Source organism: Mirounga leonina, unplaced genomic scaffold, assembly GCF_011800145.1.
Source record: "Mirounga leonina isolate KUSES-001 unplaced genomic scaffold, KU_Mleo_1.0 Mir_173, whole genome shotgun sequence".
Taxonomy (NCBI): domain Eukaryota; kingdom Metazoa; phylum Chordata; class Mammalia; order Carnivora; family Phocidae; genus Mirounga; species Mirounga leonina.
In genome coordinates, this window is record NW_023270447.1 from 88,697,094 (window position 1) to 88,722,510 (window position 25,417).

Here is a 25,417-nt window from a genome sequence, read left to right on the forward strand (position 1 = left end):
ATATAAACTTAAAACCTTATGTTCTTTTTGGCTCTGACAGCCTGTATATAAAACACGTATACAATGATTATTTAGTATTTTCCTTTTGAGTGGTGCTATTTCTTTTTTTCTTTCTTTTTTATTTTTTTTTAGATTTTATTTATTTATTTGACAGAGAGAGAGCGAGAGCAGGAACACAAGCAGGGGGAGTGGGAGAGGGAGAAGCAGGCTTCCCGCGGAGCAGGGAGCCCGATGCGGGGCTCGATCCCAGGACCCTGGGATCATGACCTGAGCCGAAGGCAGAAGCTTCACGACTGAGCCACCCAGGCGCCCCAGAGTGGTGCTATTTCTAATATTTAAATTACAACATTTTTATCTTTAAGTTGCATACTTGTTTCTCTTGAGTAAAGAGTAATAAAAATATTTTACTAGCTCTTTGAACTTGTAGGTCTTAAAATGCTAATAAAATCAAGATGCCCAAGTAACAATAGTTCCCCCCAAGCAATATTAAATGGCAGATTTTCCCTCGCCCCCAAAAGTCACATCCTATGTGTGTTAGAGTCCAATACAGCACATAGCTAAGTAGGAGAATAATATCAGTTTCTAGAATAGCATCACAAATACACAGAATTAGTTATAGCTTAAATTTTGTAAAATGGTGAATGATGGAATATTGATGTCTGCTTAAAAACACAGCCTTCAAACCATGGTACTGATAGCATTTCCAGACCAATGGTAGATGATAAGAAATGGAACAAAACAGAAGGTGAGAAACAATTTGTACTCTGACAAGAAATACAGAGGTCAGGACATAAAATCGTGGCCCTAACGTGAGGTCCTAGGCCCAAGCAGCAGTGAGCAGCACAAAGTGGACCAGACAAAAAAGAAAACATTTAGAAACTTCAGTCTTCAAATCCCCCTAAAGAAGTTCCAATGCCAGCACATAGGACAAGGATATACAGCAAGGAAGATACTCAAATAAATTCTTTTGCAGAGAGAGAATCTGATAAGTTCAAGGGACAGAAAAGGTGTTGTTTCTATCTCGTGCCCTTGCATCTATGGCAAAAGAGACAAGCAGAATATTAAACCTCCTGCCAAGGAGACAAGAAAAACTCAAGGGCTGGACATGCTCTATCCAGAGGGCAGCCTAGAGGCTCCCCATGATATCATCTGTAGGAGCAGCAGGTGGATGTTTTTGTTTTGTAAATTATGGCAAGCCCTGGAAAATATAGCTATTATTTTTTAAAAATTTTTACTGACCTTAGAGAAGAAATTTCACCCTACTGTGTAAAATACCCACATGTGACAATGATAGAAACCATTAACAGCATTCAGGGGACCAAACCGATAAAGACTTCCGAGGTTATACTAACGTTCAGGAAAACAAATGAAGGGAAAGCTAGCTAAACTAAAGAGTTAATATAATTTGATCTCTACATCACAGATCTTTCTTTTGCTGTATAAGGCCAGTAGGTTGACTTTTCTAAAAACGTCAATTATCATGAGTGATCCAATTCCTTCGGAATGCTCCTTACCTCGTCGTATCTGAGAAAAGTAAACATGTATCAAAAAAAAAAGTCCCCAGTTTTTCCTTCAATTTAGGTCGTAAATATCCTTCATTTGTTCTAAATGACAAGAAGGGATTACTATGAGACGCACTCTACAATTAACTCTTTCTGTTGACAGATGCCTCATGGGGGAGAATCTATGAATCTGTTGGTATTATCAAAAACATTAATTCTTCAGTGGAAACACACAGAAATCACACTCTCATACCGTTCAGCTTTCAGAGCAGTATTCGCTGCTACCATTAGCATCATTTCAGTCATCACCTGGGCAAGTCAACGTGAAAGGCGGCAGGCAGCACAGGGTCGCGGCTCTGTGCTCGCACGCCCCGCGCCCACGCAGGAGAGGGCAGGCCCGCGCCAGGAGGTCGGGGGCGGCCCTGCTGACTCACCGCCAGGCCGTCCGGCGCGCGTCCCCGTCACTCGCTCACCTGCTAACTTGGCCACTGACTCAATGTAGAGCTGCTGACCCAGGTTCTTGGTTTTGTTCACACTGGCACAGACCTGCTGCAAAGTCAGCTGAGGGAAAAGAACGACAGAATAGGTTTCAAAAATCGGAAAATTGGGCGCCTGGGTGGCTCAGTTGGTTAAGCGACTGCCTTCGGCTCAGGTCATGATCCTGGAGTCCTGGGATCGAGTCCCGCATCGGGCTCCCTGCTCGGCGGGGAGTCTGCTTCTCCCTCTGACCCTCCCCCCTCTCATGCTCTATCTCAGTCTCTCTCTCAAATAAATAAATAAAATCTTTGAAAAAAAAATCAGAAAATTAAAAGACAAACAAGACACACATTAAAAGATGAAGCACGTTAACCCCCGGTTCTCTGAGGACACGACTAAAGGCACAGTGACAACGCGAACTCGCTTCCCCCCGGGCCGCAGCACCCCGGTACAGAGGCAACCTCACCTAAGTATGTCCCCAGTTCGTAACTGTTAGGAAGCACACGATGAACCCAAATACCACCTTGCAAAGGGGCTGTTTTCTTTTTTTCTTTTTTTTTTTTTTAAGATTTTTATTTATTTGACAGAGAGAGACACAGCGAGAGCAGGAACACAAGCAGGGGGAGTGGGAGAGGGAGAAGCAGGCTTCCTGCCGAGCAAGGAGCCCGATGTGGGGCTCGATCCCAGGACCCTGGGATCATGACCTGAGCCGAAGGCAGACGCTCAACGACTGAGCCACCCGGGCGCCCCAAAGGGGCTGTTTTCTTTTCACAGGCATTTTTCCGACCCAAAACGGACGAGGACGTCTGCTCACCAAACACGGGGCCAGCGGGTCAAGGACACACAACACGCCGCCCCACGCGCTCAGACGCGGAAGTGGTGCTGACCCGTCTCACCGCACCAGGCAGGGACGCAGAGGACGCCGCCCGCCCGCACGCACGCACGTTCGCACGCACGCCGGCACGCACGCTCGCACGCACGCACGACGCCGCCCACGTACCGCTTCCCCGCGCGCCGCCTCGGCGCGCGCTCCGCCGCGCTCACTGGGCGACGGGAGGCTGAGGCGCGGCTCCTGCGAGTCGCTGCCGCCCAGGCTTCCGTAGCCGCTGGAGGCGCTCCCGCGAACCGGCTGCGGGAAGAAGGAGGCGCCGCTGAAGGAAGGAGGAGATGCGGGGCCGCGGCCGCGGGGAGAGCCAGCGCGGACCTCCCCGAACCCCTAAGCCGGGCGCGTGCAGGCCGACGCTTTTAACGCGGCCGCGGACCAGGAGGGCCCTCCTCTCTCCCTTCAGCCATCCTGCAGGGCAGGGCCTCGTTGTCTAGTCTAGGCGGGCGTTTCTAGAACAGCGAATGTTTAGCAAGCCGCACAACAGATTGAACGAAATGTGGAGATGAACTCTAGCTCTTTACGCAGGGTTTAGAGCAGACCCAAGGAATTAAATACACGCCACGCTCTGTGCCATGAACTTCACTCGCGAACCCTAGAGATTCTGGGGAAGACCGTGTGGAAGCTCCGGGGCTCACAGTTTTCTCGGGGTCACTATCCGCACACGCTTTTCTGGTTAATTAACGGGATCTCCATACGAATCATTATTGGCATTTGTTTTCAACAGGTAGTCTCCCCCACCTTTGCCTTGTAACAACCAGGTCCGGAGACCTGCCATCCCTCTGCCCCCACCTTTAAAATTGCAATTTTTTTTTTTAAGATTTTTTATTATTTATTTATTTATTTATTTATTTGACAGAGAGACACAGCGAGAGAGGGAACACAAGCAGGGGGAGTGGGAGAGGGAGAAGCGAGCTTCCCACCGAGCAGGGAGCCCGACGCGGAACTCGATCCCGGGACTCCAGGATCATGACCTGATCCGAAGGCAGTGGCTTAACCAACTGAGCCACCCAGGCGCCCCAATATTGGGTATTTACAATATAGACTTTTTTTTTTTTTTTAAAGATTTTACTTATTTATTTGCCAGGGAGAGACACAGCGAGAGAGGGAACACAAGCAGGGGGAGCGGGAGAGGGAGAAGCAGGCTTCCCGCCGAGCAAGGAACCCGATGCGGGGCTCGATCCCAGGACCCTGGGATCATGACCCGAGCCGAGGGCAGGCGCTTAAGGACTGAGCCGCCCAGGCGCCCCAGAATTGTTTTTTGAAATACCGAAGCCAAAAGCCAGAGGTTGACACACGGTAGCGTCCGGAATACATGAAGGATGCTCTCATTTAGAAGCAGCTTCCCTGTCTGACCTGCTGACTAGCTTTGCTCTCTTGGAATGGGATCTTACAAGAATGTTCTGTGCATTTCACTCAGGAAAAGGAAAACAAGATGAATAAAACTGAATTTAAAAACAAAAACGGGGGCGCCTGGGTGGCTCAGTCAGTTAAGCGACTGCCTTCGGCTCAGGTCATGGTCCCGGGGTCCTGGGATCGAGCCCCGCATCGGGCTCCCTGCTCCGCAGGAAGCCTGCTTCTCCCTCTCCCACTCCCTCTGCTTGTGTTCCCTCTCTCGATGACTCTGTCAAATAAATAAATAAATTTTAAAAAATAAATAAATAAATAAATAAATAAAAACAAAAACAGGAAGACAAAAATTCCTGGAACGCAGAGGGTAAAGATTTCTCTCCTTGTGGTGTATTTTTGTGAGGTGACTTCACTAAGATCGACTGTTAAAATAAAACATGATTATGGAAATTTTGTTTGCTTTTTAAAATCTCACTTTACCTGTAAGAGAAGTTTGTGAATTTGTTCTTGTAATTCTGTTATGTCTTTGTCATTACTGTTCGTCTTTCTTTTTCTGGTAGCAAAAACATCCTCATTCAGTGGACTCCTACAAAGTGCCAAGTGCAAGATGGAGTCAGGCAATTCAAAATTTACAATAAAGTCTAAAGTGATTTTTAAACAGAATGTTCAAATAATAAATCTATACTTCTACAGAGCAACTCTTTGACTTCAAATAGAAAATATAAAGCTAAATCCCATCTGTGGAGGCAGAAAAAATACTAAGACATTAAGAGGCTTCTTTGGATTGTCTAGAGCTCTAGTCTTTCAACACCTGTGTCAGCACTGTTTTTGTAGAAATCTAAAATCAGTGACGAGCAACCTCCTTAGCTACCAAAAGATCTTCAACAACCACTGGTCTCAACATTTAACATTAACTGAGTAACCTATTGTAGAAATTTTAAGACCCTAGGTCCGCCAAACAACATTTAATGTTTAATGTACCGGATCGCTTCAGCAACCCAACTATTGATGAAACTGTGGCTGTCACAACCTGCAGTCCTGTTTACACTAGAGTGTTTCAAACACTCTACCTGAACACAGTGAGAGGCAGGTGTGCCAGCTAGAAAACATCACAAAGAAGAGAAGGAAATGATGTTCATTTAGGACCTTCTATGTGACAGGAACCATGCTGCTTTTAGAACATACAGCAAGAAGAACATTTTTAAAATCCTTACAAGGTGCCAGACACCGTCCCAAGTGCTCTAGCAAGTATTCCCTCCTTCACTGGAGTTGAAAACTTCTCAAAGTCACCCAGCTGGTAAAGTCTACGCAGGTATTCATGAAGGGACCAGAGTCTAGGTTTCGGGGTGCACTTTTGCCACCACAGCGTATTGCCTCTCAGCACCTCAGTAACTCAAGTACTCTTAACGTGATACACTGATCAGACCTGTCATCTCCTGAGTCCTCCCAACCCTACAAAGCAGGAATCATCGTGATGCCAGAGAGGTTGGGTTACTTGCTGTCTCTCATACCTGAGAAGCAGCAGTCAGGGTTTGAATCTACAGGCCTGACTCCAAAGCCAGTGCCTTCCCTTTTCCATTCTGCCATCCTGCTGTTTCTCACAACTTAAACGCACAACCCAATTCCCTAAAAACACACTTTCCCAAAGAAACAATTATCAAAAAAACCACAGGATATTAGCAGTGTCATAGAAGTAGTCAGGAAGAGCTCTGCCTCTGGAGACTACTTCCCTCTCTGTGCAGACCCCCGTGGCAATGTCGTCTCACTCAGCGGGCAGACCGTTGGTGGTGCCTTCCGACAGCTATCGGCACAGCCTGGGGCATGTGGAACGTACACGGCAAACTGTGCTTGAGTGCACCGCCTGACACACTGTGCGCGGCACCCCCTTAGCCCATCTAATGCCTGTGCCCCCCTGCTTCCCACTGGCATGTGAGCTCTGTGGGGTCAGGCTCTCTGCCCTGCTGTGTTCACCCCTCTGGTACCTCCAACAGGCACATACAAGAATGAATCCATCAGGGAAGGAGCAGTCTGGGGGTCAGGTACATCTGACCCGTGATAAATACGTCCACGCACTATGAGCTTGAATACCTTCCAGAAACGTTTGGGTTTGTCTGTCAAATGAAATTCTGGAACAGAAATAGATCCAACTGCTTTGTGTTGTGAGGTCTATTCCTGTCTGTGAAACTTTCTACAAAGCCAGGTTGTGTCTTCAGTCAGTAATCATGTAACTCAAGATGATGAACGTGCAGGCTGTGGAGACGCAGCCTTGACCAGAAAGTGGCAAATGCTGTGCAGCGCTAGGTGACTGGCTATGGAAGGACGCTGCTCGAGGAGTCAGGGAGAAAACCTGGTTCTTGTCTCCACTTCCGCACCTCCTCAAGGGACCTCTGCGAAAGTTACTCTTTCGCCGAGTATATGGATATTATCTGTAGGATCACCTGCCTGCCCACAGAGAGGTGGCTAGGTTCCCTGCTGAACACCCTCCCTGTCCCCCCTCACTGTTCCCATTTCAACCTCACACTTGCCAAAACTCCACTCATATGTGCCATTTCTAGGTCCTGGCTCTCCCACTGCACTGTGGGCCCCAGGACAGTGGAGATGCTGTCTGTGTGGTCTACCATCTTAGTCTCAGGGTCTAGCACAATGCCCGGCACAGCAGGTGACCCAGAAGTCCTCGTTAAAACAGTTGTATAAACACAGTGGATGATTATTTTACAAGAGTGATGAACACTTACTAGTCTCTAAGTTTTTCCTTCACATCATCCCGGAAATTGAGATGCAAATGCTGGTATAATTTATAATTTTTTTTTTAAACTGCAAACACTGTGAGTACTTATCAGTTAATTTCATACGTTATATAATCAAACTGAAAGGACACCTGAAGCATCTAGGACATGGCTCTGGCACTGACAGGGAAGGCACGCAGACCGATGGACAGACACCCAGAGGGACACCTCATGAGAGCAATCACACTTGCTCTGGGGTTTCCTATGGTCATACTAAGGAACCACCTGATTTGATTTTCATTTCCCCACAGATTTCCCTACCGGGAAAAAAAAGTCCTTTCTGACCAACATGAATAACACTGAATTGGCAGTCATATTTCCTATCCTACTTATTACATTAGTTTTCTAGCACAAATTGGTCTCTTGAGTTAAGGCAGCATGGAGCGCATTTCTCCCATTAGGGTTCTGGACCTGCTCTGCTGAGAGGCCAAACCCCAGAGCACAAAGACACAGGAGGACCTTGGGACCGTTTCTCACCATGGCTAGGTATCCTCTATTACAGTATTAAAACATGACAAAAGAAGTCTTACTGGTAGACCTACTGTTCTCAGTTTTACGCTTATGTGCACAAAACTGTAAAACAAAACACAAAAGACATAATGTCTCAATCTCAGCATGATCCTAAAGAGTTAAGTAAAATCTCCATGCTAAAAAGAAAAAAAACCAAAACGTTACCACAGGGGAACCTATGGCCCAGCTGAGAAACCTACAGGTCAATTTTAAATTTTAAACCAAAAAGTCAAGGGACTGGGAGTATTTTAGGCTACAAGAGTAGCAGGCCAGGTTGTTCCAGATTCATTTCACAAGGTTCTGTTACATGGATGGTAGCAGTAAATCAAACAGGCCAGAGTCAGCTGTGTTCGCAGGAAAATAACAGCTAAAGCATCTAATTTTTAAAAATAAAGATTTGATACAATGGACATCAATAAGTGGAATTTGACAGCAGAAGCTGATATAAAAAGTTTTACGTGGTCACTAAAGAAAACTTTAAAATTCAGAAAAGACAAAAAAAAACAAACAAAACCAAAACAAACCAACCCTCATCCCATTACCCTACACATAGCCAAAATTTGTATTTTATTTCCTTTCTTCTTCTTTTTCCTACTTCACAGTGTTTGTGTGTCATCTGAACACATATATATTCATATGGTATAAACAGTTTTGTATGCTGCTTTTTAAATCGAATATATATCAATTTCTCATGTTATATAATCTTTGCAAAAATTTCCTTTGACCAATAATACAACACGTCAAACAAATAGTCTAGAACTTACTTCATGATCAACATATAAGCTACTCTAAGCCTGCCATTATGATTGAACAATGGTGCAAATGTGTCTTTTCTTTATAAAGCTCTTCTGTATTTAGGCCTATTTCCTTAGACTGTTTCCATAAGGGAATCATGAGGTCAAAGAGGTAGAAATCTTTCAAGGTTCTTGACATACACTGCAAAACGGTCTTCTAAAAGCACTTAAAAAAAAAATCTGTGCTTTATTTGGTTTATGTATCAATTGAGTCAAAGGGAGTCAGTAGGTGGAAGAATACTATTTGGTAAAAACGTTCTTCTAAAACCATGAACACTGACTGACTTACGTTCGAACTTTATGCCGACCAATGATGAACGATACCTTCCGGCTCCATGGGTTCACAAAGCTGGACCAGCTGGAGTCCAAGATGACGTAATCTCCATTTTGAGTACAAAATCGAATGGGTGAGTGTTCAAAGGGAGGGTGGCCCGCATACTTCAAGACTATATAAGATAATATGACGAGATTAGAATTTATTTAATGCAGATATTTACTGCAGATGTCTTTTTCTAAGCATTTATTGGTAAGTTTTTCAGATGTCAAAATAGAAAAAAAAATTGTTTTAGCAGCTTCAACACAGTGCTCACCTGTTAAAGGTTGAGCTCTAGTGATTAAGAGCTTATGAGAAGATCTAACAAGAAATGAAATGGAGAATTGGAGCGGATGAGTGGTTACACAAAAACTTCCTCCTATAAAGAAGCAGGTCCTTACCTTTTTGGTGTACAGCAAGCATGAGAGAACGATCTTCTGAGTGCAGATACGCTAAGACAGACGTTCCCATCAGATCCTGAGGTAGGTAACCCAGCAGAGGCACCGCTCTGGGGTAGAGACACAGCACAGAGAGCACGTTACATGCAACAAGTAATTTTCAGACTTTATACACTTTAAACAATACTTTTTTACTTAATTCTAAATATGAAAAAAAAAGGTATGCAAAAGATGTCATTCCAGCATTTATAAAAGGAGCAAACCACCTCAGTGCCCACACCATGGGAAAATGGTTCCATAATCTAAGAAATGCTGGGCATTGGACATGTGTCAAAGTCGCCTATGGAACTTGCTAGAAAAAGATTCATAGGCTCACCACAGACTAACTAAATCACGGTTTCTGGGGTAAGACCAGGAATCTGTATTTTTAGCAAGTTCCTCAGGGGTCTCTGATTGCCTCCCCTTCCCCATTTAAAAAGTTTACAAAGATCACGTCATAACGCAGAAGAATGCTTATGGTTTTAAGTTAATAAAGCAGGCTACAAATTTATCCAGCACGATTAAAACCACACAGAAACAGTGTCTCCCATAAGGTAGTAACAAATAGACACCAGGAACACAAAGACATGTGCAGGATGAAGCTTTAGGGAAAGCCATGAATGCAGAACCTTAAGGATGACTTGGAAAGAACTGACTGCATAAATGTTTTCTGTGTGTACAAATTCACATTCATTTTCTAATGCAATAAATTTAAGCCATTACCATGGTATCTGCAGCTAAATGTTCTTACTCTCTACAGACTCCATGATACAAAGTATTTCACCAATTACTGTTTAGATTCAGGGTATCCATTATAAAATAAACCTATTTTCAGCTGTTAAGATTTTTAAAAAATCAAAATTAAGAGCGATCATAACTGTGCCAGCCGTTTTGACTTTGTTGTTTTACAATTATGTGCGCCATGGTGCACTGAGCCCCAGATTTCCAGATTTCACAAATAAATAAAATTCAAAAATAAACGCGGCAGGGGGAAACAGAGGGTACTCACCAGGGGATAACAATGTTTATTTTTCCAAATAAAAGTATTAAAAAACAACAATAAGCAATGACTACTACCTATATCACTATTCTTTAAGTAAGAGCACTTTAATACCAAAAAAAAGTGGAAAAGACAGAAGTTCAAAATGACTGATGATGCTTTAAATTAAGTAAACTTAGCTTTACCAAAAAAAACCCAAAAAACAAAAAACTGTTCTTTTTTTCCTTTTGTTTCTCCCCCTCATTTCAGACTCATAAACATTTCATCAAAAGGTGTTTAGCAAAGCACTTGTCTGGCGGAAATCATGCTTGCACAGGAGCTCGAGGCCAGAGTTAGAGTTTTGGTCTCCTTTAGAGGACAATCACGTACCATGTCCAGGTTCACTGTTCTCTTGTGTAACGTGGAACAATAATTCCTGACTTACCTAAAGCAGACAACTGTGAAATCAAATATAACTTGTAAACTGTAGACGTATAATGTGCAAGATACTTATATTAAAACATAAACTTCAAGCTAAGAAATCAAAGGGGCAAATGGATAGGTGTCCATTTCATAATGGAGAGGTATGTAAACATAATGTAAATGTTCTCATATTTCTATCTATTTTCAGAAACAAAATTTCTTTCAGGCTTAAAGAAGCACTTACCTTTCATCTATTTCAAGAAAGACACAGCCTGGGGTGTGTGTTGTGGTAAAAATTCTTTTATCCACCGGGATTCGAGGAGCTATGAAAAACAGAAAGACTCACCTAAGGCAAATATCTAATCAGTCATCCACTTAACTGAGCACTTACATTAAAGAGAGAACAATATTTCTATATGAAATGGAAGAAATCTCACTTAGGGCCCTGGCCTTCAAGAAGCCAAGGCTACGGTTAAATTATAATACTTGTCATTATTAACTATATTTCGAGTAGGTCAAAATGCGATGCCTACCGAAGTTAATTTTAAATAGAGTTTGTGTGCACGGAAAGCTTACTCATCACAATCCCACAGTCAAAGCTGGAGGAAATGAAAGGTCAGGCCCGGCAAGCCTGGTGGTATTTGGTGGTGGTGTACAACTAAGTACATTGGATTTGGTGTCAGTTATGACGCGGATATTTTAAATCTGTGTCAGAAAATGGGTACGGTCAGTTCGATTGTAGCTCACTTTGAAAACGCAGTGATTTGAAATCATGCACAGTTTCATCTGCAAGAAATGAGAGGTGAAGGGAGTCCCCCAAGAATACACAAACACACGCACACACCTCATCTAGGGCTACCTCTGTGCGCCGCGTGTTTTACAGGAGACACGCCCGTCCACACCTGACTTCAGACGGCCCCCCTTCCACCCTCACAGTTAACTGAGGAGGAGCAGGCCCACCACCAGCCACGTCCGGGAGCCCCCGCGAGGCTTCTCCAAGGTGAGGCGCCCAGGCACTGTAGCATCTGTGTATGTCTTCACAGTTAACGTGTGTAAAGCTGTGTTATTGTTTTTATTAGATTCCTGGCCCATTGTTAACGTGTGGTTAAGTTTTTGAGTGTTGTGCCCCTAAACACATTTTTCCCTTAAGCCCTGTGGTTTTGTGTGTGTGTGTGTGTTTTGGTGTGGGGTTTTTTTGTTGTTTTTTTGCATAGGATGGTAATTTTTAGGAAAGCACATGTCAGATTACAGCAGAACTGACTTTAATTTCAAATAACAAATGGAAGCTGCTTGTGTATTAACCCATGAATTTGGAAATGTAGTTCTGCCACCAGAGGATAGAAACTACAGTTTTCACTTAAGGGCTTTCTGGACATGTAAAAAATATAAATTCATTCTTGTGACCTCACTGTGCAACAATTTTCATGCTCTCTCTCTCTTTTTTTTTAAAGATTTATTTATTGAGAGAGAGGGTGTGCATAGGGGGAGAGGCAGATGGAGGGAATCTCAAGCAGACTCCCCACTGGGCATGGAGCCCGACTCGGCGCTCGATCCCACAAATGGTAAGATCGTGACCTGAGCTGAAACCAATGGTCAGGTGCTTATTAACCAACTGAGCCACCGAGGCGCCCCCAAGTTCCATGTTCTTGTTTCACACAGGGCAGAAGCCAAAGGCCACATGATAGTCACCAGTAGAGAATGGATCAGAGGACCAGGTATTGGTGGCCAAGTTTGTGCTTAGACCCTTAGGGCCGCGCCGACCTTGAAGGAGACAACCACCAAGAAGTCAGGGCAGATCAGCTCTAAATGCCCAAGAGTTCAGGACCAACATGAAGCCTCCAGCACTCTTTTCCGGTTCTGTGGCTGCTGTAAACAGGCTTTCACATGCTCCTACTGTCAGGTTACGTTTGATCTGAAAGCAGACACGCCTGACTTACCTTCATAACCGGAGTGAATCTTCTCCACCAGGGTGAGACAGCAGGGCTCAGATTCTGGCTGGGTAGAGCTATGTACATGCATCAAATACGGGATAATCCGGAATGGGTAGTAATGCTTTTCTTGCTCTGTGTCTTGGCCTCCCCTGAAAAGCACAGAAAGGATGAGTAACCAGTCCTGATGCATTCAGGGAGCCCAATGTGAAACAAGGCCAGGAGAGACGCCTTCTTGGTGATTTCCGAGAGACCTATCCAAATCTAAAAAGTTTAAATGTGTTTATTTTAAAAAGAAATGTTAGTTTACATTTTTGATACCCAAGGATAATTACACTCATTCATTATTCAATGAAAAAGAGGTTTTATGGAGAACCAGTTTAGTGTGTTAAAAACGGAACTAGCCATCCCATGACTTTTCTTTTCACCCAAACCGTAACTTCCCGACGTGACTTCCCTACCTGTCTTACCTCACGCGTCTAAACCAAGTACCACGTGACAGAAATCAGGGTTCCCTGTGATCATGCCCCCCCGAAGCCAGCTCTCCACCATCCCTACCTACACTCTCTCAGGGGACTGACTTAGTCTCATAGCGTCAGCTACTACCTGGATGGGCAGAGGGCCCTGTGCGTGGGGAAGCGCTCCTTACATGCCTGCCTGAGCAGGAGAGCAGGGCTAGAACCTGCTCGGCGAGCCCCAGCCCTGGCTGTGGGGCACCTCCCTGGGCAGGGGCGGCTCAACTCCCAGGCTTTCACCCTGTTTTAGAGCTCCAGCTGCCTGGGGGACATTTCTCCTTGGATATACCATGGTCCCCTGAGTGTCAACGTGCGCACAACCGAATCCATACTCCCCCATTTCTACGAGTCACACCTCGCCTCTCCCACCATTGTTCGAAGTGATGTCAGGTGGTCTTTAGCTGCCTAGAAGCTCCACGTCCATGTCCACGTGCCCTGGCACTCCCACCCCCACCTCGCTTCCTTGCCTCTCTGCAGACTCTGGCGCCTCCACTCTCAACCGTGACCCCACTTCTGCCACTGAGAAAAGACAGCGGCCTGACCCACAAGCTGTGCTGTGTCTCCCACTCCCTCCTGTTTCTGTGCACGCGTCTCCCAGGCTCATCCCGTCCCCGGCTTCTCCATGTCCTGTCCATGCTGACGACCCGAGTACCTGTCTCTAGCACCTGTCTCTACCTCCTCCCTGAACTCCAGACCCACGTACCAATGCCGAGTCAACCCTGCAAGTTAGATTTCCAACAGATAGGGCGAATCAACTTGTCTAAAACCAGGCGCCAGACTCTTCCCCTCCTCGCTCCAGGAGGCGGCTCTCCTGGTTTCCTTTGCCCCCAGTAAAGGGCCACTGGAGTCAGGGACCCTCGTGTCACCTTCACCGAATCCTTTATTTCACACCCAAAACTAGTCCATTAATGAACTCCGATAACTCTCCCGTACACAAATATCCAGAATACTCCAAAACATCCAGAATATTTCCACATCTTCCTGCCACCGCCGCCCGGGGTGACAGCCCTTCCCGCTGCCTGTCACCCCTGCACCTTCTCTAGCCCAGCGCCTAGCGCGGTCCTTTCATGCCAGTTCTCGTCCTTCTGAAAGATGAAACTGTCCTATCTCTGTCCACTGAGGATTCCCAGAAGCCAGGAGGAGCCTGCTTGGTCTCCATACGGTAATGCCATTTCCCACCACAAGGAATGAGGGATGGTCGGAGAAATGACGGACTCCACGTCTGAGGTAGGAAACGTCTAGGCGGGGCCTGGGCCACTGTGCCTGAAGCAAAGGCAGCTGTCAGCGACCACAGGGGTGCCCTCACACGGCACTGGAGCTAACCTGAAGGGCTTCCTGCTGGCTGCAGACGGGACCACTTGAGCATCATGGAGATGAACGAGAGCCCTATGTTTTAGCTCACACTCTGAAATGCTGATGGAGGAAATGATACACAGCCTGAGATCTGCTTCAGGACCACGGGGAGGGTGGGCTGAGGTGCAGGCGGTGGCAGAGATGACAGAAGACTGGCCACGGGTTAACGTTACTGAAGCTGAATGGTGAGTACATACCAGTTCACTGTACTATTGCCTCGACTTCCATGTTATTTTGCAAATTCCGCTAGTAAAGTTTTCAAATAAATGCTTAACCTGAACGAAAACATTTCCTTCAGAAATCAAAGCTCCCGACGGTCTGGTCCCTGTTTCTTCATCTCCTTCCATCCTCTGCTCCAGCCACATTAGCTTCCTTGTTACTCCCCCCACAGGCCACGCATGCTCTGCCCCAGGGCCTTTGCACTGGTCTCGAACACTCTTCCCTCAGATAGAGGTATGGCTCGCTCCCTCACCTCCTTCAGGCTCTGGCTCCAATCAGCCTTCTTATTAGAGAACATTCCTTAACCACCCTGAACACGCTAGCAATCTCTCCCCTGCCCAGAATTCTCTCACTCCCCTTCACTGTTCCACACAGAACTTACCGCCAGAGGACACATACGTAGGTACCTGTCTGTTATTGGTCTCCCCCCACATACAAAATGGAAGGTCCACGAGGGCAAGAACTTTGTATCTGTAACCTTGCCTGGCTCAGAGAAGGCACACAAATATATTTATTAGCAAAACAAACACAAACAGTACTTCGTCTGTGGCAAGCACTGTTCTAAGAGCTTCATAACAACTCATCTGTGAAGGAACAAATGAACACAGCCCTCCCTCCTGCACCCCTTTCCCCGAGGTAGCCCTCCCCAAGCACTGGAATGCTCTTAGCTCAAGGCCCCCAACCCCATGGAGGGCTGACTGATCCATTACAAGGAAAGGAGCCTTCTCTTGAGTTTTCCACATCTGGAGCCTTTACTAACTTCAACACTCATGCTGGCAATCGTGACGTCACTGAACCACGTTTTCTTCTAATTGCAAAAGTAACATGAACACATCACTGTAAATTCAGGACAGGAAAAAAAAATCACTAATAAATACTATCAGAAATCAACTACGATTAAAATTTTGGTCTGTTTTCTTCCAGTTCACTATGTCTGGACCTTTTAAATCCTTCTCTTAGACATATCTATCTTACTCTCTTTAGAGTTATTCAAAATTTAAGAAGTTAGCGGCGCCTGGCTGGCTCAGTCGGTAGAGCGTGTGACTCTTGATCTCCAGGTCACGAGTTCAAGCCGTACATTAGGCACAGAGCTCGCTTAAAAAAAAAAAAATTAAAAAAATAAAGTAAAATTTCAAAAATTAATTTTAAATGAGACCAAAAGTCAAAAAGCAAACAAAAAACAAAAGATCCCCAAACAATGGGCATTTGAAAGTGTAATTAACATCATCCAGCGGTTCTTAGACAGAGAGCACGAGAGAGAGCATGAGAGAGAGCGAGCACCCCCAGGCTAAGAATGATCTCTCTGTTCTTTTTCCTGACTGCATTATTATCTAGTCATTTTTTGAGTGTCTGCTCTTCTCCTCAATCAAAATAAAAACTTCTTGTGGCAAGAACCCAGTGCTAGCTGAATACAAAAGAATCTAAAAAGGGCCAAATAAAATCAGAGCGTAACCCACCAATCCTGGCCCCCACAAGCCCCTAGACTTACCGGATCCTGCAGAAAAAGGATTTCACTGGAGCAAATTCGTACTGAGATGCTGCGGGAAACAGAGACAAAAGTGTTAATCACCCCCTCCCAGGGCAATAGGCCAGAGCAGCTCCCCTCAGCAAGACAAACTCCAACTATCCCCAAACAAACAAGAAACTATTCTTTCAAAGAAGGAGATATTCTTGATTCAAACAGGGCTCCTGCCCTCACTTTGAGATCAAGTTGCATCCAGTATTTTCCAGGGGGCTTTGGTACTCTAGCAGTGACCTTCAGGGAGACAGTGAGGATATGTGGGACTGAGGGCTTTCCCTCATTGAACTGCTGAAACTACCCGAGCTCCTCCTTCCAAGGTCAAGGCAATAATCGGGGGACACAGTTACTTTGGTGGGCATATTCTATTTCACTGTGACAGTCTGGACATGCCTCAGAAACCGATTTGGACAACTTATAGCATATACAGCATATAGATTTACAAATGTCTTTCACTTTTTTCTTTCCCTGGACGAAGTCCCCAAAGTTGGGCCCCGGAAATGACATGATTGTCTTAGGACTCTCACCGTGGAGTGCCACACTGATCTACAGAAGATCGTACCAACCAACAGGGTCTCTAACGACATGTTCTCACAACCCTCATGCCAATGGTTGCACCAGTTTTATTGATTTCGGCATTAATTTTATTGATTTGTGAAGTGGTAATTCAGAAATGTTTAAGTTTGCCTTGATCAAGGGGCCGAACCTTTTTTTCCCAAGTGTTTGTTGACTATTTAGCTCTCCTCTGCTTAGAGCTCCTTGAATTGATCTTTTGGGCATTTGCTCACTGGGGTGAAAAATCCTCAGTTTTAGGAACCAAGGAAATGCTTAAAACCAAGGAGATGTTTTACAAACATACACTGAAGGAGCATAAACAATGAGAGCTCTGAAGAACCAAGACAGGGCACATGGTCCAGGTCTTTGCACTTCTTAGAGGAGAGGATCACGGGAAGAGTCAGAAAATGGGCTTTTGAACGATCAGGGAAAACGTACATGATTAAACAAAACAAAACAAACGCAAAAACTCCAGTTTCAAAGGCACCAATGACCCAACTGTCAGAATTCAGAACACTACGGAAGTCACAGTCCTGGAATTCCGAAACCAGAAGACTGTTCTTACAGCTCACCTGTGACAAAGAACCAAGCTGACAAGGTCAGCTCACCGAATCCATTGCTCTAAGATACCTGACGGCCCTGATATCAAAACCCCCCCAGGAAAGGCTCAGATAAGTTTGCAGAGGACTGACAGCAAGGTAAGCATGTTTCAAAAATATTCTTAATTTTTTGGGATGATTTTTATGAACAGGACTGATTCCTTGCTGTGGCTTTCAAACGCCCACCCTTGTGTGACTGCAGACGTCCTGATTGACGGTTCCGGCTGCAGGGATGGACGCGGTCAGGAGGGGCAGCGGTTCCGGGCAAGGACCCTGGACTCACACCGCCAGGCTCCACGCCTACCGGCAGCATGACCTTGGGTGAGTCCCTTAGCTCTGTGCCTCAGTGATCGCAGCGGCCGAGAAGGGGCGTGGCTCCCAGCTTCAGGGGACGTAACTGACCACAGGCCACAGCTGCTGCCCCAGGGCCCCGTGTCGGGTGGCTGTTCCCGTCCAGTGCCCGAGCACGGAGCGGTACTGGGACAGGACCATTCCATGGAGACGCAGGGCTCCTCCCGTGCGCGACCGTGGCTCGGACTTCCCTTTGACTTGCCTGGCCAAGCTGTCTTTTGAGCTGTGCGGCAGGCCAAGCCATCTCCTCCCCAGTCCCCCTTGTCCCCGCTCCCTCCATGGGTGTCAGTCGCGTGCTGTGGGCTGAGGGCACCGCTTCCCCCCTCCCCCACTCCCTACAGCAAGTCGTCTACACAGCTGACCCCATTTTGGCATTTGCTGCTCAGCAGACCCAAACTAACACAACTACCTCATCTGTCAACTGGGGACAGTGATGGTATCTATACCGCATAAGGTTTTTGTGAAGATTAAACGAGTCAATCCACTGAAACATGAAGAAAAGTCCCTGGCAAACAATATCCGTTCCATAGAACGGAAGCAACGAAGAGGACCTCTAATGTTGCAGAACGTTCCAGACATCTAGAGTGCTTTCCCAACCATCGGTGTGCTTGCTTCTCGCAGCAGCCCTGTGTTAGCAGGCTGGTAGGACAAGACGATGATTTTACAGTGAGAGGCTAAATGGCCCCCTTGGCTCATGAAGGGACAAAACGCAATTGAAAACTCAGATCGTCACATTTCCTTGTTTAAAATTCTTTGCACATAGGAAATACCGCAACTCTACCCGAAGGGCGGCTTGCGTGCACTCTGCGTGAGGACACTAGGCACCTGAATTCAACTGCGCTCTCTAGCGCCTAGTCGTGCAGGACGGAAAGCCGGACCGTGGGATCTGAAACGGTAGACGCGAGCCCCTTATCAGTTCCACGCCTCAGCTGTAGTGGGTGAATCCTTGTTTTTGGAAGTGCACTCTAAAGAAACAGTGGTCAGATCCTTCTGGGAGGTCTGCACAACGAACCAAAGTGGAAACGTGCTCTGACGCCAGGCGGAAGGCTGACAACTGCTGAGTTTAGAGCTTCCTATGTCCCCTTCATGTTCTATGAGCTCAAAGGAAGGGCAGAAGGAGGCAGCATGGGCCCAGCCCAGAAATGGCTCAAGAAGAGCTGGAATCGCTGAGGTGTGCGAGGCAAAGCCCAGAGTGAGCAGTAGCCAAGAGGAGCACCATCTCTTTAAGGAGGAAGTCAATATTTAGGTCCCAAAGACAGCAATTTCAGGGTATATTATGTTTTTACATGGAGGAGAAATATCACGGCAATAACTCATTTGGAGGGATAACACGGCTGAAAAGAGCAGAGAGACCACAGAGGCGACCTTGGAGGGAAGGTGGCTGGGGAGGCGCGACGACAGGCTGACAGCGCCATGGTGCACCTGCCCTGCTCATGGATGCATCTCAGCACCCTGAACAGCTCCCGGTCCACAGTGCTTGCCGAATAAATGTCTATGGAGTGGATGAAGGATCGATAAAAGCAGAGAAACAAACATGGACAGTTGAAGATTGAAAATATGTGTTCGAGAAAGAGGAAGAGAAATGAAATCAATGTTTTTGAGTGAGGGGAACAGGAGAGAGCTGGAAACAAGCAAGGAAGACAGGTGTGCATTTTGAAGTGTCCACAACCTGTGCCCAGAAGACGGGGCAAAGGTCTGCCATGGATAAAAGCAGCGTGCGAGACTGTTTCCATTGGACCATGTCCTGTGTTAGAAAGTCAGAATGGGCACAGGGCCCTAGATTTGCAAGATGAGAAGGTTCTGGAGGTGTGTTTCATATCCATGCCAATGTACCTAACACTACTAAATTGTACATTTAAAAATGGTTAAGATGGTACATTTTCCTAATGGTTTTTTTTTTTACCATAATAAATCAAATATAAATTTCAAAAAAATTAGAGAAGAGGGCTTAGACTCAAAAGAAAAACGTTGATCTACACTAAGCTCTTTAAGACACGCTTCACGAAGAATATGAAGGAAGTAATAAAGGATGACTTTGAAAAGAAATAATGAATTATTTAAAAAATAATATAGGTCTGAAAGTCACAAAGGAAACTAGGACTGGGCATCCCCAGTTCAGGGAAATAAGGATTTCAGAAGAAAAAGTAGTGAGATTCATGAACTTTTAGGTAGAAGCGAAACTCGAAGGGGAGCTAACCATGAGAAGTTTATCTCCAAAGCCAAGCAAAGAAATAATGAAGTCAATGTAAGAGGGAAAATGTTTAATTTTATTAACTTAGAGAAAACAGAATCTTTATAACAATTAACCTGCTATATGGCACACAGGCAGTCAAACCATGTTTAAAAGAAAACATATTTATGATATAGAACCTATAAAATTAACTTGACTAAATGAAAGCCTATTAATTGGAACTTTGTCATTAGAAGCATTTAAAATGCTGTTTCCAACACCGTCTGACTTCTCATTTACTTATTTCCTTATCTTTGTTTTTTTTTTAAAGTTTTATTTATTTTTAGTAATCTCTACACCCAATGTGGGGCTTGAACTCACGACCCCAAGGTCAAGAGTTGCACGTTCAGCCAAATGAGCCAGCCAGGCGCCCCACATTCTGATTTTTTAAATAAAGAAATAAGAAAAACCATATAGTTTGCAGGTTCAAAACAATGCGTTAATTTTGGTACTCTTTCTGAAGGAATGAACCTGATCTTTATGAGGCAAGGTAAACATCTGAGCATGGGTCCCGTTACCTCTTTGGGTCCAGCTGCTCCAGAGAGGAAGCTGAGCGTGGGCAGTGTGTGCACAGAAAACCCTCACATCTTGGGGAGCAAGCAGTTCCACAAAGTGCGAAGACTCCAGGAAGTCTTTCTTACAGTTCAGGATTGAAGTAGCCTGTTCAGAAATGTGCACTAACCTTCCAGACAGAAATGAAAACACTGCCACAAAGGTATCCTATGAAAAACATTTAAAATAAATGCAAATATTGAGACACTTGCGAACAATATTCCCTGAAAGGTAAATTTCTTCTAGACTCCTAATGTGATCAACACACGCACACATCCTGCAAAGGCAGCATGAGTCTCCAACATGTACCTTAATGATTGTCATAAAACCTGCATTTTATCTTCTGAAGGTCTGATTTCTTTTTTTTTTTATTCTTATGTTAATCCCCATACCTTACATCATTAGTTTTAGATGTAGTGTTCCATGACTCATTGTTTGTGCATAACATCCAGGGCTCCATGCAGAACGTGCCCTCCTCAATATCCATCACCAGGCTAACCCATCCCTCCACCCCCCTCCCCTCTAGAACCCTCGGTTTGTTTTTCAGAGTCCATCGTCTCTCATGGTTCGTCTACCCTTCCGATCCCCCGCTTCATTCTTCCCCTCTGAAGGTCTGATTTCTATACCAAACAATATACCAGCTCATCCTACATCGACTAAACGTGCACACGGCGCATCCATTTCTGATTCCTTCTCGTTTGCAAACTGAGGGGACTGTCTTCTCTTGACCAATGCGAACTCTAGGCTTCAAGACCAAGCTCAAGAGTCTCTTCTTTCAAGACACGGTCTTTGACAAACCTCGCTACATAAGAATCATTTCTCGTATGTTCCGTCAAACATCAATAATGTTTACAATCGGCTACTGTTTGTGTCTGCTAACATTGGCATGTCCTCCCCTCTCTAGTTTTACCTGAAGATCTTAAAGAGAAAATGTTTTCTTAAACCTTTCCTTGTTTCTTCCATGTCCGCCACACCCACCAGAGTCCCATAAACACCCCAGTCAGTAAAACAAATACTCCTGTGATCTTAGGGAGAGCTCCTGTTCCGGTATTACCAGATCTTTATGTATGGGGTCTAAACATAAAACTAAGTAATCTCCATCACATCAGTAAGGCATAAGGCTGAATGATTCTGCCAACATGAAGAGATTCAAAAAAGATCCACTACATGTCTCTTCCCAAATTTGACAGAAAAATGACAGCATCTCAACTCACCTGGTTCTATAAAATCCAGTTGTTACAACTTGAAGGAGTAGGTATTGGAACTAAGAATGATATAAATACAAATTAACGATTCTGAGATCAAAATAAAATGAGGGCGGTTACTCTGCAGTTTGTTATTTGTTTTTCTCTCTGACTTCGAGAGAACCCAGGGATGCTCAGGAGGCAGGGGCGGCTCGGGAGGGGAGCCCAGCAGACCACCACCCCAGGGCCGCCACCTGGGTTTACATCTGTGCTCCCGCAAGGGCAGGAGAAACTACACGATGCCTCCTCAGCAGCACGCCTCCACTGTTTGCCTCGCATCACGGTTAATGAAACTCCAGCGTGTTAGGTTTCAACATCTACGTCTAGACAAGGTTGTTAGGAAAAGTCACCCAGGTTGATATGGCAAAATGTGTGGATTCTTACTGTGTTTTTGGAAGTGTACCCCGAGGCAGCCGTGGCCAGCTCCTCAAGATTGTATGCGGTCGCAGCTGCTTGAGGCGCTCCACTCTGACTGAGAGTCTGGAAAAACCCACTGTTTGCTAAGAAACACAGGAAAATAAACAGGTAGTCCAGTGACCACGAGAGCTTAAGGAAATCATTTTTACTGCCCTTGAAGCTGGCTTATTTTTTAGGATGAGAACACCTCGGCGTGTCTGCCTTAAAACCAGATCATTTTCTTTCACCTAAAACACAGACAATTGTACAGACGTAAGCCTTTGGATTTTAGGATTTTCTGATGTTCTGTGTCACGAGGAGCAAGATCCATACAAGGCACGAAAACCTAAAATTCCAAATACATGCATGTGATGTGTTTATGGCAGAAACATTACTTTTGTATTCAGGCGCTGTGTGTCGTATGCGACTTCACAGAAGTTTGTGCTGAAGAAAATGTGTACTTTATTAAATCCCCGGAAAAGAAAGGTCAGAGATAAAAAGGAAAAGGTGTTTGCAACTGTTCATTTTTAATTTGGCAAATTCCTGATATATCATGAATGCACTGTAACAGTATGCGGATGACAGAGAAAGGTGAGCTGTATTTAGCCAAATGTATTTTTTCCCCAATACCCTTGGAAGACAATGATCTTTTAAAAAGTCAGTCTCTGGGGCGCCTGGGTGGCTTAGTTGTTAAGCATCTGCCTTTGGCTCAGGTCATGATCCCAGGGTCCTGGGATCGAGCCCCATATCGGGCTCCCTGCTTCACGGGAAGCCTGCTTCTCCCTCTCCCACTCCCCCTGCTTGTGTTCCCTCTCTTGCCGTGTCTCTCTCTGTCAAATAAATTTAAAAAAAAAATCTTAAAAAAAAAATAAAAAGTCAGTCTTTAAAATGTGCTAAACTCTACTTCCTACAGCAAATCATCAAAATATGGCAGTCACTAAACAACAGTTCCTAAACTATGACACAAACAAGGTTTTCCTGATGTTCCTAATTTGCAAAACCAAGACACGAATAGAATCCATGTGGATCTGCTCATCTCACATCAAGCACCATAAAAAGGTCAAAACATTTCAGGGACCAGAACCACACTGATAACTCTTGCGGCTTGGCCGATGTTTATGAGCAAAATGACGTACTCGCACGACTGTACTTTTTCTCTAGCTCATTTACCTTGTACGCTGTGCACGCAGCGAAGTGCATAGTTGAGGGCCTCGACGGTGCTCGCCTTACTGTGTCTCCCCGATGGCAAGTATTTTTTCATTTCTTGCACAACCATTATAAGTTCTTCAGAAACTCTGTTTCGATCTTGCTGTTCACTGTAAGAAAACAACAACAAAACCCCCATCAATTCACAGGTTCAATTATAAGAACAGCCAACGTTTACTGAACAGCATATGACGTGCCAAGCAACTTTCTAAGTGTTTCCCATGGATCAACTCATTTAGCTCACAGGTTTATTTTCCTCTTTGGGGGGATCCTGGCCAAAGAAACTGGTAAACATCAAACATCTTCCATTCTTTCTCATTCCCACTGCAGCCCCCTGCTCAGCTAAACCCTTAACCACTCTCTCCGTCCTTTCGGTACTTCTTGGTAATTCTTCAGTTTCCCATAGCTTTTCATTCCAAGTTGTCTGAGTATCCCCCTAAACTTTTTCTTAGGCTTACAAATAAGAGAATAAAACGATTTAAGCCCCCCTTTCCCTGTACTAGCCTTCGAAGAACAACAAACAAATCAGGTCCTGTCACCTGTTGCTGTTCTCCACGTGTGGGCTCCACATCTCCTCGTTTCCTCTCCCCAGGGCCTCAGAGCCGCAGGCCTGTGGTCCTTCAAACTCCCGAGGTTCGGTCCCCCTGGAGTCCAGAGATTTACCGCTGGACGTTTCCAGGTCTTCACAGGGGTCCATCTTTTGCTCGGCAGCCCTCAGTCTGTTGCCTGCCTCCTTTTCACTTTGCAATCAGCAACAGAATTTCTCATTTTGGTCCATGCCATTGCTTTAGGGAAAATGATCGGTCATCAGGAGCCGGTGGATCCTGATCCCTGGTCACCTAGACGAAGTTTCCTCTGCAGGATCTCCATGCAGTCTCGATGGCTCCGCTCGCGGGAGCAGCCTGGGGGCGCCGGGGGAGGGGGTACAGAGAGGACAGGTGTCCAGTGACACCGGCGATGTGCTGCGTTAGCTGGGCTGTGACAGACCCCCGGCCAGACTTTCCCATTCGCCGGCCTGCCCACCCGCAGCTATTCACCTGCGGGCGGCGCGCGCCCAGAAACCGGACCCGGGCAGGGGGGACCTCCAGCGCCAAGTTCAGGAGCCCCAGGTTCCCGGCCCGGCGCCGCCGGGCCGCCGGGTCCAGAACGAAGGGCGGACTCGGGGAGACTTCCCGCCCCGGCAGAGCACTCACCAGCCGCCGCCGCCGCCGCCGCTCGCCCCGCCGGGCCGGACCGAGCCGCACGCAGTCCCGAGGCCCGCCGCGTGCCGGGCGGCCGCCGGCGCCGCGCCCCCCGCGCGCCACGTGATGCGGCCCCGCCCCCAGGCCTCGCGATTGGCCGCCGCGTCCGGCTCTGCGCGCCCCCATTGGCCAGGGGGCGGGGCCCGCGTCGGGGCGCCCGGGTTACATAACCGAAGGCGAGTGGGCGGGGAGAAGACACCGGAGCACCTTACATAACGCCGGGGCTCGGGCGGAGGGCGGCGCTCGGCCAATCCCGGCAGGCCGGCGCGTAGGCGGGGGGCGGAGGGGCTCGGAGGGGGCTGGAGTTAAGGCCGCGCGAGTCGAGTGCTCCGCCCCCTTCTCGGCGCCGGAGGGAGGGTGGGTGGGGGGAAGGGGCCGCGGGGCGGCTGGAGCCAGCGCGGCAGGGATAGGGCGCTCGAGCCGCCAATCACGAGGGGGCGGGCCGGCCTCCACGGGCGGGGCGGGGCGGGCCGGGGCGGGGCGGGCCGGCCTCCACGGGCGGGGCGGGGCGGGCCGGCCTCCACGGGCGGGGCGCGCAGGTGGGCGGGGCCGGCGGCCCAGGGGTGGGGGACAGCCCCGGGCCGCGGGAAGAAGCACTGGACGACCGAGCGCCTCGTCGGCGCCTTCTCGGGTTCCGTTTTTGCGTCTTGCTCAACCTCCCTGCTCTCGCGCCCGCCAGCTCCTGAGGCTCGGAGGCCCCGGCAGCAGAGCAGCCCCGGGAAGATCAAAGCCGGGTTTCAGAAGCGGAATTTTGACGACGGACTCTAAACATTTCCCCGGTCTTCCTGAGTTACAGGTTGATTTGGCAACTGGGGGAAGACAAGTGTATGTAAGCGACACGGTTTCAGAAAAGGAAGGTGTAGCCAAGGCCTTTTTAAAAATACCAAGTCTGAAGGTTTTTTAGATTGTGTGTCGACTCATCCGAAGTGCAGAGCTCCTCCTCTCTCCAGTGCCTGGTACATGAAAAACCTTCAGTATTTATTGGATGGATGAAAGGAGTTGTATAGAAAGGGGTGGGGGGGGGGCAGTGAAGTGTGTCAATTGTTCTTATCATG

At 46.7% G+C, this 25,417-nt stretch overlaps 1 protein-coding gene across 1 annotated transcript in view; it reads right to left on the reverse strand.

Moving 5' to 3' along the window:
- PER3 (period circadian regulator 3) overlaps window positions 1-24,341 on the reverse strand; it is a 55,074-nt gene extending 30,733 nt beyond the window's left edge. The window contains 13 exon segments of the mRNA XM_035019891.1: window positions 1,933-2,063; window positions 2,980-3,108; window positions 4,693-4,798; window positions 8,592-8,748; window positions 9,017-9,123; window positions 10,699-10,777; window positions 12,392-12,534; window positions 15,959-16,007; window positions 20,242-20,443; window positions 21,904-22,019; window positions 23,086-23,231; window positions 23,661-24,023; window positions 24,159-24,341. Coding sequence (XP_034875782.1) covers window positions 1,933-2,063; window positions 2,980-3,108; window positions 4,693-4,798; window positions 8,592-8,748; window positions 9,017-9,123; window positions 10,699-10,777; window positions 12,392-12,534; window positions 15,959-16,007; window positions 20,242-20,443; window positions 21,904-22,019; window positions 23,086-23,231; window positions 23,661-23,818 — 1,523 coding nt within the window. The 5' untranslated portion in view covers window positions 23,819-24,023; window positions 24,159-24,341.
- Between the last annotated feature and the right edge of the window lie 1,076 nt (window positions 24,342-25,417).